General features: G+C 39.2%; 1 protein-coding gene across 2 annotated transcripts in view; it reads right to left on the reverse strand.

Annotated features, from left to right (window-relative positions):
* The window catches only part of SVEP1 (sushi, von Willebrand factor type A, EGF and pentraxin domain containing 1), a 219,641-nt gene that overhangs the window by 68,278 nt on the left and 135,163 nt on the right, over positions 1-16,200 (reverse strand). For both annotated transcript variants that reach the window (XM_032240324.1, XM_032240325.1), the window contains exons 25-27: positions 14,884-15,041; positions 13,829-14,030; positions 5,848-6,023 (exon numbers count right to left, since the gene is read on the reverse strand). In XM_032240324.1, the coding sequence (XP_032096215.1) occupies positions 5,848-6,023; positions 13,829-14,030; positions 14,884-15,041 (536 nt within the window). The remainder of the gene's footprint in view (positions 1-5,847; positions 6,024-13,828; positions 14,031-14,883; positions 15,042-16,200) is intronic.

Below are 16,200 nucleotides of genomic sequence, written 5' to 3' on the forward strand. Positions count from 1 at the left end.
TTTTTATTTTAGTATATATGTATGTATGTGTGAGGTATTTTAAAACACACAACTCAGTATCACACTATACAGAATGTCTGAATATTGTTCACAGTATTGTGAGACCATCTTGAACATGTTCTCATTTCATGAGTTTTAGTAGCTATGCTATTTTTTTTTTTTTTTTTTTTTTTTTTTGAGACAGAGTCTTGCTCTGTCACCCAGGCTAGAGTACAGTCATTTGATTTCGGCTCACTGCAACCTCTGTCTCCCAGGTTCAGGTGATTCTCGTGCCTCAGCCTCCCAAATAGCTGTGATTACAGGCATGTACCATCACATCCAGCTAATTCTTGTATTTTTAGCAGAGACAGGATTTCCTCTACCCTATCCATGTTGGTCAGGACAGTCTCCAACTCCTGACCTCAAATGATCCACCCACCTCAGACTCCCGAAGTACTGGGATTACAGATCTGAGCTACCAAGCCTGGCCTAGCTATGCTATTTTAACACATGAATGTACAACAACACATAATTGACTTAATTAATTAATTAATCAGCCCCTTATTACTGGATGCTGGCATTGCTTCTAAGTTTAATACTAAAGTAACACCAAGATAAACATGTTTATTTATACATCATTATACATTTGTTCAGATTTTGATCATTTCCATTAGATTGATTTCGGTAGTTAAACTGATGGTTGCATGCAAAGAATTTTTCTAAGGTTTTTGATTCAAGTTTCTAAATTTCTTCCCAGAAAGACTATATCATCTACATACTTGCTGGCACTCTATACACAGGTTCGCTATGCTGAATCCTAGCCAATTCTATGGTGTCACTAAAAACAACTTTGCCAATTTGATATAAAGCAGTATTGGACCTGTATCTTTAGCTGTATGTATTTTTGTGACTAGAAATTTGACATAGATCTCATACAAAGTATGTCTAAAATAATATACACAATCTTTTCCCCTCCCACCAACTTTTTTTCTTAGAATTCTTACCTTAGCTAACAGCCTCTTCAATAAACTTGGTCACTCAAACTGAAGTCAGTCAGTCACTGCTATGCACTCGACTGTTTCCCCACTGCCCCAAATTCATATGTTGAAGCCCTAACTCCCACCATGATGGTATTTAGAGATGGAGCCTTTGGAAGGTGACTGGGTTTAGATGAGGTCATGAGCATGGGGCCCACATGGTAGGACTAGTGCCCATATAAGAAGAGACACCAGGAAGCTTGTTCCCTCTCTCCCTGCCATGTGAGGATACAGTGAGAAGGTGGCTGTCTACAAGCCAGGAAGAGGGCTCTTACCAAGCACCAGCTATACTGGTACCCTGATCTCAGACTTCTAGCCTGTAGGACTACAAGAAAATTAATTTCGATTATTTTTATTTTTGAGGCAGAGTTTCACTCTTGTTTTTGCTGTTGTTGCCCAGGCTGGAGGACAGTGGCACAATCTCAGCTCACTGCAACCCCCACCTCCTGGGTTCAAGCTATTCTCCTCCCTTAGCTGCCTGAGTAGCTGGGATTACAGGTGCCTGTCACCATGCTTGGCTGATTTTTTTTTTTTTTTTTGTATTTTCAATAGAGATGGGGTTTCACCGTGTTGACCAAGCTGGTCTTGAACTCTTGATCTCAGGTGATTCACTCGCCTGGGCCTTCCAAAGTGCTGAGATTGCAGGTGTGAGCTACCACGCCCAGCCAATTTCAGTTATTTAAGCCACTTAGTGCGTGGGATTTTTTTTAGGGTAACCCAAGCAGACTAAGACAGCCATGAAGGGTGTCAATTGGAGCTCTGAAATATTTATGGATTCTCAATCATCCTGGCCATCCTCACTCCTCTGGCCAGTAAACTATTTCCTTAGGTGATTACTACAAGAGTTTCTTGGTTTTGTTTTCCTATTCCTTCAATTTACTTTTCACTTTTCTATCATTGTTAATATTTTAAAGATAAAAGTACTTCTTTTTTTAACCAGCAAAGAAATGTAAGTTCATTATGAAACTATCATAAAAGAATAAAGAAAACAAAAATCACCTGTAATCACACCACTTAGAGAAGAAATAGTTGAAAACAAGCACACACTAAATTAAATGCACACAAAAAGCCACCGCCCCACCTCACTTGATAATGCCATTTCCTTTGAAATATCTTTAATGTCTCTTAATTCACTGAAGGAGAAAGTAAAGTGTGTGTTTATTGGGGAACATAAACAGGCTCATTATAGCCCAAGACTGTGTTATGTTTTTGCTTCTTTCTCCATCACATCTTCCTTTTCTTCTCCTCTGTATACCCTGTGCTACTGCTTTAGTGATCAGCCAACCATTCCTCCTCACACAAAACCCATTCATGGCTCCCTGCCTCTGCATGCAGAGCTCCTTCTGTCTGAGCTGCCTTTCCCTGTTCTTCTGACTCACCCTTCAAGATAGAAGCTGGTTAAATTCAACAGACGTTTATGAAGCTACCAATAATGTGCTGTCTACAATACCAGGCACTGGACTTTTGAAATACCTTTAATGTCTCTTAATTCATTGAAGGCAAAACTTACACAGATGAAAAAGCATTTCTTCTTCTAAGATATGATAATTCTAAGGCAAAATTCATACACAAATACTTTCCGATGTAGTGTGGTTAGTACAGCAATGTGGAGAGTGAGAGAAGAACTCAAAGAAAAAGCTTAGTGAGAAAGGGCTGGGCTCAGGGAAATCTTTCAGAGCTGGATCTTGAGGATTAAGAGTGAATCTCATGCAGAAGGAAGACATGGAGAGTTTCTAGGCAAAGGAGTGGGTAGAATGCAAGAAAGAACTCTATAGCATGATGTGTATGGTAGATACTGGAGGCATCCATCCACATCCCCAGAGGTCCACTCTACCACTCTGAGTGCTGTGGTTTCTAATGGCCCCACACCTGCTCTATCTGTGGACATGTATCAATAGGCTGATCTAAGTGGAAAGGGTAGAAGGGACCATGAAAAGGGCACAGCCATAAAGCAGAAGAGTTAGGCTCTAGGAATGCAATTTGAGAGACTCATTTTAACTCTTCTAGAATTCTGTTTCCTTATTTCTAAAATAGTAGCATAACTACTCTATTAAACTCACATGATCACTGTGACAAAAGCATTGAGACAATTTTATAAAAGTATTTGGATAATTAGGCCTAAATGGTATCAAGGAAGTTTTGGTTTGGGCACTGGCTTTCTGTGCAAGTATATTTTACAAAAAGGCAAAGGATGATAGAACATATTTTAAATTTTTCAAGAGTGATTTCATCAAAATAATCTTATGAGATATTGCTCTAGTATTATAAAATATGACATGATTTTCAAAAGCAGCCTCTATATTAATCTCCCAATAGTCTCATCTTACAAAAACCTGTCTAATGTTTCTAGTTTGTCTCTGTTTCTCTTTTCTTCCCCTCCAAATTAATCTATCCAATCCATTTCTTTATAAATCACGCTTGCTCCCTAAATTCATTAAACATCCTGAGCTTCCTTCTCTCCCCTCTCCTCACAGCAAGATGCATGTGTCCTTGACTCTACAGCTTTGTCCTTTGAGTCTTCCATTTCTGGAACCTCAACACTTAGATGTTGCCGTATTGGCTGGATTGATGCTTGGCAAATGCTTAGTATGTGGATACACATCCAAGGATCTGTCTGTATGTTTCATTCATCTCTTCAGTTATTCTGAGGTTTAAGGAAGAGTGGCTTTCTCTTTTATTTTTCATTTGTCCCAAGTTTCCCTCCCAGAAGAAGCATAATAAATGCTTCCCATAGTTCAAATATTAACTCTCAGTGCTGTTCCTGCACTGTAGACTCCTTTTGTCCTCCGGTTAGAGATCCTCTTGTTACTTAGAAATTTTCACATACGCCCTATTACTTCTTTCTGCTCATTCCCAGAACTACCGAAGCTGCCCTTCCTGCCATCTCCCCCAGCCATCTTAAAACCCATCAGTGACTCCCTATTGATTTTAGGGTGAAAACCTCAATCCTTAACCCACACTACACAGCTTTATGTGATTTGGCCATGCCTGCCCTCTCTACCTGCATGCCTTGCCTTCCCTCTTTCAGCCTGCATTTCAGATAAATCAATCTTTTTCTAGCTCTTTCAGCAAGACCCAGTCCCCTTCACTAATTAGTGCCTGATCATCCTTGAGAGTTAGGGACATCTCCCCAAACCTCCACTGCCTCCCCATTCTTTTTTTTTTCCCATTTATTTTATTGCATTTTAGGTTTTGGGGTACATGTGAAGAACATGCAAAATTGTTGCATAGGTATACACGTGGCAGTGTGATTTGCTGCCTTCCTCCCCATCACCTACATCTGTCCCCATTCTATATCAGCTCCTTGGTTATAGGCTTTCATGAATGATATTCTTTCCTCCATAGTGCTTACCTCATTGTGAAATGACATATTATTCGGTAGAATTATGTCATGAACACCTCACTCCCCAACCATAATAAAAGCTTCTGGAGAGCAGGGAACACATGACATTTGCTCACCACTGGGTTTCTAGTGCCTTGCACAGGTGCCTGGCCCATCTAGCAAGTGCTTAGGACATATTCTTTAAATTCAAAGAGAGGTCACTTTTGATTTGATCTGCATGGGTCTTCTTAGTATTAAAAGTGAAACAATGCATGGACAATAATTTCTTTCTTTTCTTTTCTTTCTTTCTTTTTCTTTTCTTTTCTTTCTTCCCCTTTTAGAAACAGACATTTCTTTCTAAATGCCTTTCTCTCTCTCTCTCTCTCTCTCTCTCTCTCTCTCTCTCTCTCTTTCTTTTTTTGAGACAGAGTCTCTCACCATCACCTAGGCTGGAGTGCAATGGCGTGATCTCGGCTCACTGCAACCTCCGCCTCCCAGGTTCAAGCGATTCTCCTGCCTTAGCCTCTTGAGTAGCTGGCACTACAGACGCACACCACCATACCCAGCTAATTTTTTTTTTGTATTTTTAGTAGAGACGCAGTTTCACCATATTGGCCAGGGTGGTCTCAAACTCCTGAACTTGTGATCCATCTGCCTTGGCCTCCCAAAGTGCTGGGATTACAGCCATGAGTCACTATGCCCAGTCAATAGTTTCTAATAAGTAAGTATTGGATTTGAGGCTTCCCAAAGGTTATCTCATCACATTTTTATGAAGTTTAGTATTTTTGTGCTATACTGATTAGTATACTTATCCTTGTTTCATACAACTTACTTCCAGACTATATTAGTCAGTTTCTAATACTTCAAATCATTTTGTTTTATTTAATTTTCTTTTGTCTAGGTACTATATTTTATATCCAAAACAAATGAACAAAGTAAAAAATCATGTCATAGACATATACTTCTATAGGTCTATCCAGATAAAACAAGCTTATTGTCATGTACAATGCTGAGAACCTGGATCACCCAATGAAATTTAGTTTGCATTTCTTCAAACTGAAACTCCTGCGATATTTATTTAAAAATATTTTTTAGAAGACAGGTTGAGATGTAAAAGGGGCATAAAAGATGGATAGCAGTGGTCCAGCTTACATATTGATTATAACACAAAACAAAACAATCCTTAAAATAAACAACAACAACAAAAAAAATACCAGGACTTAATCTCCTTGGAAGCTAGTTTTGCAACCAGCTGTTAGTTCAGCATGCTTCTTGGTAGTCTTAATGTACATCTCCAAAGGCATTTCTCACACAGAGAGGCAAACAGCTTACCTAGGGAAAAAGCTTCTAATAACCTACAGTTAGGAGAACCAGGGAGTAGGAAATAAGAGAGTTAGCTGTTAATCTTTGTTTGAAACCAAGGACAACAATGCCTGCAAAGTTGACATCCATTTAAGCTACACCACCTCTAGAGTCCAACAGAATTAAACTCATTTTGTTAAAACATACCAGGTATGGCCAAACCAACAGAGAGGCCAGCACCACCATCAGACAATTTCCCATCGATATAGACTTTCCAGACTCCATTGGCACTTGTCCAAGTGATTGCAATGTGATGCCATCTGCCATCATTCACCGAGGGACAGTTTGTTATCCTTTCCCTGCCATTCACATAAAGAACCCAGCTGCGGAGAGAGAGATTCCAGGGAATGTAGTCATTAGCCATATGTTGCAATCCTTTCTGTGGGGCACATTACTATTTTTCTTCTTTATCCTTTTTTTGTGGGTAAAGTACTTTGTGTAAACCTATTACTTTTTTTAATCCATTTGGTCACATTTTATAGAAGCAGATTTGATTTACTAATTATACTTTATTTCAGCTCACTTAAAATTGGTTTGTGTTTCTTAAACACTGAGGGATAGCAAAAAGTCTTAGGATGAGCCAAGAGAAGTTGCTCCAATTTGAGACAGTTTACCAACTGGCTGTTTTGGAGAGAATGAGTCAAGAATGAAAAGGGTAAGAATTGCGTAGATGTCAGACTGACATCCTTCTTCCAGAATGTAAGTTTCTTAAGATCAAGAATGAACTTCAGATGTTTCATAGATACCTCATCAAACAAATAAGAAGTCTGTTTGATGGTTGCTGCCATGATATGACTATCTGTGTGCTCTCTCAAAATTTATATATAATACATAATCACCAATGTGATTAGGAGGTGGAGTCTTTGGGAAGTGATTAGGTCATGAGGGCTCTGAAGAGTCCACTTGCCCCTTCACCATGTGAAGACATAGCAAGAAGCTGCTATCTGTGGACAGGAAACTGGGCCCTCCCCAGACACTAACTATGCTGGTACCTTGATCTTGAAGCCTCCAGAACTGTGAGAAATACATTTATATTCTTTATAAGCCACCAAGTCTATGCTATTTATTACAGCAGCCTGAATAGACTAAGACAGCTGCTCATGCAGTCCTTTGTCAGACAAAGTACGTTGATCCAAAGAAAAGAATAATTGAAACAACAAGGATGGCCAGCCAGAAGATGTTTCCAACAACTGTGTCATTCAGGGAAATGACAACGCTAATACGCAGCTTAAAGGAGAAATCTTCAAAATCAAATGGAGCAAAAGAAACGATTAGAGAAAGTTGATAATGAAGATAAAAATTTATTGACTACTTCTCCCAGCATGTTCTCAGATCATGTTTACAGATGTTTTTGAAAAAAATAAGTTTTGCAAATTAATGATTTCCTTTCTACATTTTTCCAGTTTCTTTCCTTATTCAAGGAGGCAACAGTTTCTCTCTTTATACATATTTTGTCTCAAAGGAGGGTTTTTGCAAATTTCTTGGATTTTTCCTTTTTGACAGATCAAGTACATTTAAAAGAATAGTATTTGAGGATGGGAGATTTCTAACAAAATAGTGAGATTCCCACCAAAATAGTGAGATTCCCCTGGATTGGGGACAGAAAAGAAAGCTAAGTGGGTTTTGAACACCAACAGCCTGCTCATAAGTAGGCTGACAATTTTAGTGGACCTGAGAGGAAAAGGCCATGTGGTGCACCACAGAAACTATCCACATTGAAGTTATGAAAGTGAAGTTTTGCCAAGAATTTCACATGTTGAAAAGAGCAGTGGTTTTAAAGGGACCACAAAGGCTGGGTCAGTGGACAGCTCAGTGATAAATAACGTGGACAGCTGACCAATGATGGAAGTCTATGGCTCTTTGCCAAGATTCTGGGTACAACTAAGGTTGGCTCTCCTGACAGCCCAGGGGAATGGGACCCTGGAGGTGGAATTAATGGATTCTAAAGAAATATGCACACTGAGTTTGCATACTGATTTTTATGCAATACACTTGTCTCCCAAGGGCCAATGATGTCACTGAAATCCCTTAACTTTTAGAGGTTAAGGGGTTACATAAAAGAAAGAGCATCAGTATGTGAGTCAGATTTTTTTTTATATATCATATGATTATATTTATATGAAATGCCCAGAATTAGTAAATCTTTAGAGCAGAAGGTAGATAACAGTATATTGAAAGCATTTTATTGGGACCAAAAAATTTAAATTGTTATCTATTCCTGGCAGAATGACCTTTTTATCATTATGAAATATCACTCTTCATCCCCAGCAATGTTTCTTGCCTTGAAATATATTTTGTCTGATAACAATATAGCTACCCTGTTTGTTTTGGTTAGACTTTTTCTCTTGACATACTTTTATTTTCAACCCTATTCAACCCTTCTGTATTCTTTTTTTCCCCCCATTTATTTATTTTATTGCATTTTAGGTTTTGGGGTACATGTGAAGAACATGCAAGATTGTTGCATAGGTACACAAGTGGCAGTGTGATTTGCTGCCTTCCTCCCCATCACCTACATCTGGCATTTCTCCCCTTGCTATCTCTCCCTAGCTCCCCACCCCCCACCCTCCCTCCCCTATTTCCCCCCTACTGACCCCAGTGTGTAGTGCTACCCTCCCTGTGTCCATGTGTTCTCATTGTTCAACACCCGCCTATGAGTGAGAACATGCGGTGCTTGATCTTCTGCTCTTCTGTCAGTTTGCTGAGAATGATGGTTTCCAGGTTCATCCATGTCCCTACAAAGGACCCAAACTTATTGTTTTTGATGGCTGCATAATATTCCACGGTGTATATGTGCCACATTTTCCCTATCCAGTCTATCGTCGATGGGCATTTGGGTTGGTTCCAGGTCTTTGCTATTGTAAACAGTGCTGCAATGAACATTCGTGTGCACGTGTCCTTATAGTAGAACGATTTGTAATCCTTTGGATATATACCCAGTAATGGGATTGCTGGGTCAAATGGAATTTCTATTTCTAGGTCCTTGAGGAATCGCCACACTGTCTTCCACAATGGTTGAACTAATTTACACTCCCACCAACAGTGCAAAAGTGTTCCTATTTCTCCACATCCTCTCCAGCATCTGTTGTCTCCAGATTTTTTAATGATCACCATTCTAACTGGCGTGAGATGGTATCTCAATGTTGTTTTGATTTGCATTTCTCTGACGACCAGTGATGATGAGCATTTTTTCATATGTTTGTTGGCCTCATGTATGTCTTCTTTTGTAAAGTATCTGTTCATATCCTTTGCCCACTTTTGAATGGGCTTGTTAGTTTTTTTCTTGTAAATCTGTTTTAGATCTTTGTAAATTCTGGATATCAGCCCTTTGTCAGACGGGTAAACTGCAAAAATTTTTTCCCATTCTGTTGGTTGCCGATTCACTCTAATGACTGTTTCTTTTGCCGTGCAGAAGCTGTGGAGTTTGATTAGGTTCCATTTGTCTATTTTGGCTTTTGTTGTCAATGCTTTTGGTGTTTTGGTCATGAAGTCCTTGCCTACACCTATGTCCTGAATGGTTTTGCCTAGATTTTCTTCTAGGGTTTTTATGGTGTTAGGTCTTATGTTTAAGTCCTTAATCCATCTGGAGTTAATTTTAGTGTAAGGTGTCAGGAAGGCGTCCAGTTTCTGCTTTCTGCACATGGCTAGCCAGTTTTCCCAACACCATTTATTGAACAGGGAATCCTTTCCCCATTGCTTGTTTTTGTCTGGTTTGTCAAAGATCAGATGGTTGTAGATATGTTGTGTTGCCTCCGAAACCTCTGTTCTGTTCCATTGGTCTATATCTCTGTTTTGGTACCAGTACCATGCTGTTTTGATTACTGTAGCCTTGTAGTACTGTTTGAAGTCCAGTAGTGTGATGCCTCCCGCTTTGTTCTTTTTGCTTAGAATTGTCTTGGCTATGCGGGCTCTCTTTTGGTTCCATAAGAAGTTTAAGGTGATTTTTTCCAGTTCTGTGAAGAAGGTCATTGGTAGCTTGATGGGGATAGCATTGAATCTGTAAATTACTTTGGGCAGTATGGCCATTTTCACGATATTGATTCTTCCTAACCATGAACATGGAATGTTTCTCCATCTGTTTGTGTCCTCTCTTATTTCGTTGAGCAGTGGCTTGTAGTTCTCCTTGAAGAGGTCCTTTACGTTGCTTGTTAGTTGTATTCCTAGGTATTTTATTCTCTTTGTGGCAATTGTGAATGGAAGTTTGTTCTTGATTTGGCTCTCTTTAAGTCTGTTATTGGTGTATAGGAATGCATGTGATTTTTGCACATTGATTTTGTATCCTGAGACTTTGCTGAAGTTGCTTATCAGTTTCAGGAGATTTTGGGCTGAGACGATGGGGTCTTCTAGATATACAATCATGTCGTCTGCAAATAGAGACAATTTGACTTCCTCCTTTCCTATTTGAATGCCCTTTATTTCTTTTTCTTGCCTGATTGCTCTGGCTAGAACTTCTAATACTATATTGAATAGCAGTGGTGAGAGCGGGCATCCTTGTCTGGTGCCACATTTCAAGGGGAATGCTTCCAGTTTTTGCCCATTCAGTATGATATTGGCTGTTGGTTTGTCATAAATAGCTTTTATTATTTTGAGATACGTTCCATCGATACCTAGCTTATTGAGGGTTTTTAGCATAAAGGGCTGTTGAATTTTGTCAAAGGCCTTCTCTGCATCAATTGAGATAATCATGTGGTTTTTGTCTTTGGTTCTGTTTATGTGGTGAATTACGTTTATAGACTTGCGTATGTTGAACCAGCCTTGCATCCCCGGGATGAAGCCTACTTGATCATGGTGGATAAGCTTTTTGATGTGCTGTTGCAATCGGCTTGTCGGTATTTTATTGAAGATTTTTGCATCTATGTTCATCATGGATATTGGCCTGAAGTTTTCTTTTCTTGTTGAGTCTCTGCCAGGTTTTGGTATCAGGATGATGTTGGTCTGATAAAATGATTTGGGAAGAATTCCCTCTTTTTGTATTGTTTGGAATAGTTTCAGAAGGAATGGTACCAGCTCCTCTTTGTATGTCTGGTAGAATTTGGCTATGAACCTGTCTGGACCTGGGCTTTTTTTGGGTGGTAAGCTCTTAATTGCTGCCTCAACTTCAGACCTTGTTAAGGGTCTGTTCAGGGTTTCGGCTTCTTCCTGGTTTAGGCTTGGGAGGAGGCAAGTGTCCAGGAATTTATCCATTTCTTCCAGGTTTATTAGTTTATGTGCATAGAGTTGTTTGTAATAATCTCTGATGATGGTTTGAATTTCTGTGGAATCTGTGGTGATATCCCCTTTATTGTTTTTTATTGCATCAATTTGGTTATTCTCTCTTTTCTTTTTTATTAATCTGGTTAGTGGTCTGTCTATTTTGTTGATCTTTTCAAAAAACCAGCTCCTGGATTTAGTGATTTTTTGAAGAGTTTTTTGTGTCTCTATCTCCTTCAGTTCTGCTCTGATCTTAGCTATTTCTTGTCTTCTGCTAGACTTTGAGGTTTTTTGACCTTGCTCCTCTAGCTCTTTCAGTTTTGACAATAGGATATCAATTTTTGATCTCTCCTTGCTCCTCATGTGGGCACTTATTGCTATATATTTTCCTCTAGAGACTGCTTTAAATGTGTCCCAGAGATTCTGGTATGTTGTGTCTTCATTCTCTTTGGTTTCGAAGAACATCTATTTCTGTCTTCATTTCTTTGTTTATCCAGTCAACATTCAAGAGCAAGTTGTTCAGTTTCCATGAAGCTGTGCGGTTCTGGGTTAGTTTTTGAATTCTGAGTTCTAACTTGATTGCACTGTGGTCTGAGAGACTGTTTGTTATGATTTCCGTTCTTTTGCATTTGCTGAGGAGTGATTTACTCCCAATTATGTGGTCAGTTTTAGAGTAGGTGTGATGTGGTGCTGAGAAGAATGTATATTCTGTGGATTTGGGGTGGAGCGTTCTGTAAATGTCTATTAGGTTTGCTTGGTCCAGGTCTGAGTTCAAGTCCTGGATATCCTTGTTAATTTTCTCTCTGGTTGATCTGTCTAATATTGACAATGGGGTGTTAAAGTCTCCCACTATTATTGTGTGGGAGTCTAAGTCTCTTTGTAGGGCATTAAGAACTTGCCTTATGTATCTGGGTGCTCCTGTATTGGGTGCATATATATTTAAGATCATTAGCTCTTCTTGTTGTATTGATCCTTTTACCATTATGTAATGTCCTTCTTTGTCTCTTTTGATCTTTGTTGCTTTAAAGTCTAATTTATCAGAGATGAGAATTGCAACTCCTGCTTTTTTTTGCTCTCCATTTGCTTGGTAAATCTTCCTCCATCCCTTTATTTTGAGCCTTTGTGTATCCTTGCATGTGAGATGGGTTTCCTGGATACAGCACACCGATGGGTTTTGGCTTTTTATCCAGTTTGCCAGTCTGTGTCTTTTGATTGGGGCATTTAGTCCATTTACATTTAGGGTTAATATTGTTATGTGCGAATTTGATACTGCCATTTTGGTGCTAGCTGGGTGTTTTGCCCTTTAGTTGAGCTGCTACTTGTTGTTCCTTTATATGTGTAGAGCCTCTTTCAGGAGCTCTTGTAGAGCTGGCCTGGTGGTGACGAAATCTCTGAGTACTTGCATGTTCCCAAAGGATTTTATTTTTCCTTCACTTATGAAGCTTAGTTTGGCTGGATAGGAGATTCTGGGTTGAAAGTTCTTTTCTTTAAGGATGTTGAATATTGGCCCCCATTCTCTTCTGGCTTGTAGGGTTTCTGCTGAGAGATCTGCTGTGAGTCTGATGGGCTTCCCTTTGTGGGTAACCCGACCTTTCTCTCTGGCTGCCCTTAGTATTTTCTCCTTCATTTCAACCCTGGTGAATCTGATGATTATGTGCCTTGGGGTTGCTCTTCTTGACGAATATCTTTGTGGTGTTCTCTGTATTTCCTGGACTTGAATGTTTGCCTGCCTTGCTAGGTTGGGGAAGTTTTCCTGGATAATATCCTGAAGAATATTTTCCAGCTTGGATTCATTCTCTTCGTCGCATTCAGGTACACCTATCAAATGTAGATTAGGTCTTTTCACATAGTCCCACATTTCTTGGAGATTTTGTTCATTCCTTTTTACCCTTTTTTCTCCAGTGTTGCCTTCCTGTTTTATTTCATTGAGTTGATCTTCGACCTCTGATATCCTTTCTTCTGCTTGGTCAATTTGGCTGTTGATACTCGTGCATGCTTCGCGAAGTTCTCATGTTGCGTTTTTCAGCTCCATCAATTCACTTATATTCCTTTCTATTTTGTCCATTCTCGTTAGCATTTCGTCAAATCTTTTTTCAAGGTTCTTGGTTTCTTTGCATTTGGTTAGAACATGTTCTTTAAGTTCACAGAAGTTTCTTACTACCCACCTTCTGAAGTCTGATTCTGTCATTTCATCACACTCGTTCTCCCTCCAACCTTGTTCCCTTGCTGGTGAGGAGTTGTGATCCCTTGTAGGAGGAGAGGTGTTCTGGTTTCGGGTGTTTTCATCCTTTTTGCGCTGGTTTCTTCCCATCTTTAAGGATTTGTCCAGCTGTCGACTTTGTAGTTGCTGGCTTTTAGATTGGGTCTCAAATCTTTCAGATTGACATTCTGTTTGTTGATGACGAGGTTATTTCTGTTTCTTGGTTTTCCTTCTGACAGTGTGGCCCTCTGCTGTAGGTCTGTTGAGGTTCACTCCAGGCCCTGCTTCCCTGGGGTTCACCTGCAGCAGCCTCTGCGCTTTCACTGGGAGCTGCAATCCTGAGCTCTTCCTAAACGGCCATCTTGGATCCTCCCCCGTGTGTCAGATTTTGAGACTTGGCCCTGCACTCCCAAGGTGTGAGATTTGGAGCAAGTCATTTAGACTTTCTGAAACTTTATTCTACTATCTGTAAAATGGGCACTAGCTCCTCAGGTCATTGTGAAGATCAGATGAAGTAATATATATATAAATACTTAGTAAACAGCAAAATACAGTAAGTGTTAGAGGCATTATCACTAAAGGAACTTGTTCAGATGCTCCATTTGATTATTGACACCCTGCTGTTTTCCAGGAATACCTGACCCTTTACTTCCCCATTTCCTTCCCATCCTCAATGTCAGTTCTAATTTGGTTCTAAGATAAAATCTTAAGCACAGCCTTCCCGACACTTCTGCTTACCCATTATAATCAGTCAGGAGCAAGGTATTGTCACTGCCATTTTCAACTGCATAGGAGATTGGAGTTCCATAGTTCATTTCATCAGAGGATTTCATCCAGAAGGTGAAGGTTACAGCATGGAGAGATGGGAGCACGCCGTCTAGTAAGACGTATCCATAGATGCCAGAAACTTCAAAATCCAGGTTAAAGCCTGTAGACTGTTCTGCAATGAATAAGAAAAGTGTGCAGATCATGGCCCTTGAAAGACATTTCCAACTGTCAAAGGAAGCAGTGCTGTTGTCAAAGAAGTTCATTTCAGTGAATATTATTATTCATCTGAGAAGCAGTTTCAAAATTAAATACATATTACTTACAAATTACATAGTGCGTTCTTTTAAATAAAATAACCAGTGAGTATATAAGATAGGAAAAGTATTCAATAGTGAAGGAAAGCCGAGAAACAGGGAGTAGTTGGAAGGAGAGGTGGAACTGAAATGCTACTAAAAGATACTAAAGCATTTCTGTATGCTGATGAGAATGACTCAGTAGAGAGGAAGTAACTGATGTCACAGGAGAGAAGGAGGAGGTGCTGCAAGGACAACATGCTGCCCTACTCAGGGCTCTGGCTTTTCTCTATTTCATAAGCAATTCATCTCTGCCCCAAACCTGCATAGCTCACTCAATAAAGCAAGTCTTACAGCTAAAAGACTCCAGTCTCCCAAGAATTTAGATTTGATCTGCTGATTCTCAAATATGTCCATGGATTCTCACCTCCTAACTCAAGTGGCTTATCAAAGTATCCTTTCTATTATAAATAAGTAGCATGTGAAGAGTTCTACTAAATTCAGTTGTCTCTATTTCCCCCCTAAATTTCTAAACTTTAATTTCATCATCTGTGTCATTGAGGATAATAGTAGTAGCACCTAGTTTGTTGGAAGGATGTGAAGATTAAATGAGTACAAAGTGCCTGGCATAGTTTTTGGCTTACAGGTAGTGCTTGGTACAGGCAAAAATTGGTATTGTTATCATATTACTATATTTAGTATTGTTATTAATAACATTGAGTTAATATATACCTGTTTCACACCTGGTGCCTGAAAATCCTGGCTGACATTTACATCTGTATGAATTTAATTCATCCACACAGGTGGCCTGATTTTTACATGGGTTAGACTGACACTCATTGATGTTCAATTCACAGTGTGATCCTGTGAAGCCGGGTGCACACTGGCATCTGAAAGAAAACAAAATGTTGTAACAATTAGAACCGTCGTAGGAAGTCTCCCATTATGATAATCTTATCTCAAAAGACTTTGAAAATTGAGATGTTGGAACACATTTTCCACATCAAAACAATGTTTTAATGGTAGGTTATTTTTTCCTGTTCATCTGATTAAACCTATATAAGACAAGATGGATTAGAAATGTTGCAGAAGGTAAACAAAGTAGAAGGTAGTTCTGGTCCAGGTGAGATATAATTCACACATTGTGGTTTCTCTCCTCATAGGAGTCCTCAGAAAAGTACAAAAAGTTCAGATGCTGCTCTAAAGGCTTTTATATGTTAAGCCAATTTTCATAACAATGAGGTAATACTAGTATTATTCCCATTTTACAGATGAGCTAAACTGTTGCTCAGAAAGGTTAAAGAATTTGCCTAAGTTCTATTGCTACCGAGTGGTGGAGTGGGATTTTGAACCAATCTATAACCTTTTTCTTAATCAGGATGCTATACAGTTTCTGTGCTATGCAACAAACCATTTAAACTCATCAGAATAGAAAATATATCTAGTAATGTCAAATGTTGACAAGGGTGTCATAAAACAGGAAGTCCCACATAATGAGTAGGACTACAATTTGGCAATGTCACAAGAAGTTAACAGTTTGTTTTCCCAGAGCCCTGTAAATCCATTTCTTGTTATCTACTCTAGGAGATAATTGCACAAGGTACACAGGGACCCATATAACAAATGTTCATAGCAGCATCATTCTAAATGTCTATGGAGAGGAGAATGAGAAAATGAATTATAGTATAATTAATTCCATCATGTAATGGAATACTAAGGAGCAACTGAAATGAACAAACCAGAGCCAAATGTAACCACCTTGATAACACTTGAAAATAGAATGCTGAGTGGAAAGAAAAACATACTGCAAAAGAATATGTATGTTATGGTACCACTTAAGTAACATGTAACTTATATGCTATTTATAGAGTCATATATGTAGCAAAATATAAAACCTGAATAAGAAAGATATATTCAGACTTCAGGACAGTAATTGCCGCTAGGGGAAGAAGGAGAAGAGAGAGAGAGAGAGAGAGAGAGAGAGAGAGAGAGAGAGAGTGTGAGTGTGTGTGTGTGTGTGTGTGTGTGTGTGTGTGTGTGTGTGTGTGT

Source organism: Sapajus apella, unplaced genomic scaffold (assembly GCF_009761245.1).
Source record: "Sapajus apella isolate SASKATOON/1434 unplaced genomic scaffold, GSC_monkey_1.0 scaffold46, whole genome shotgun sequence".
NCBI classification, from domain to species: domain Eukaryota; kingdom Metazoa; phylum Chordata; class Mammalia; order Primates; family Cebidae; genus Sapajus; species Sapajus apella.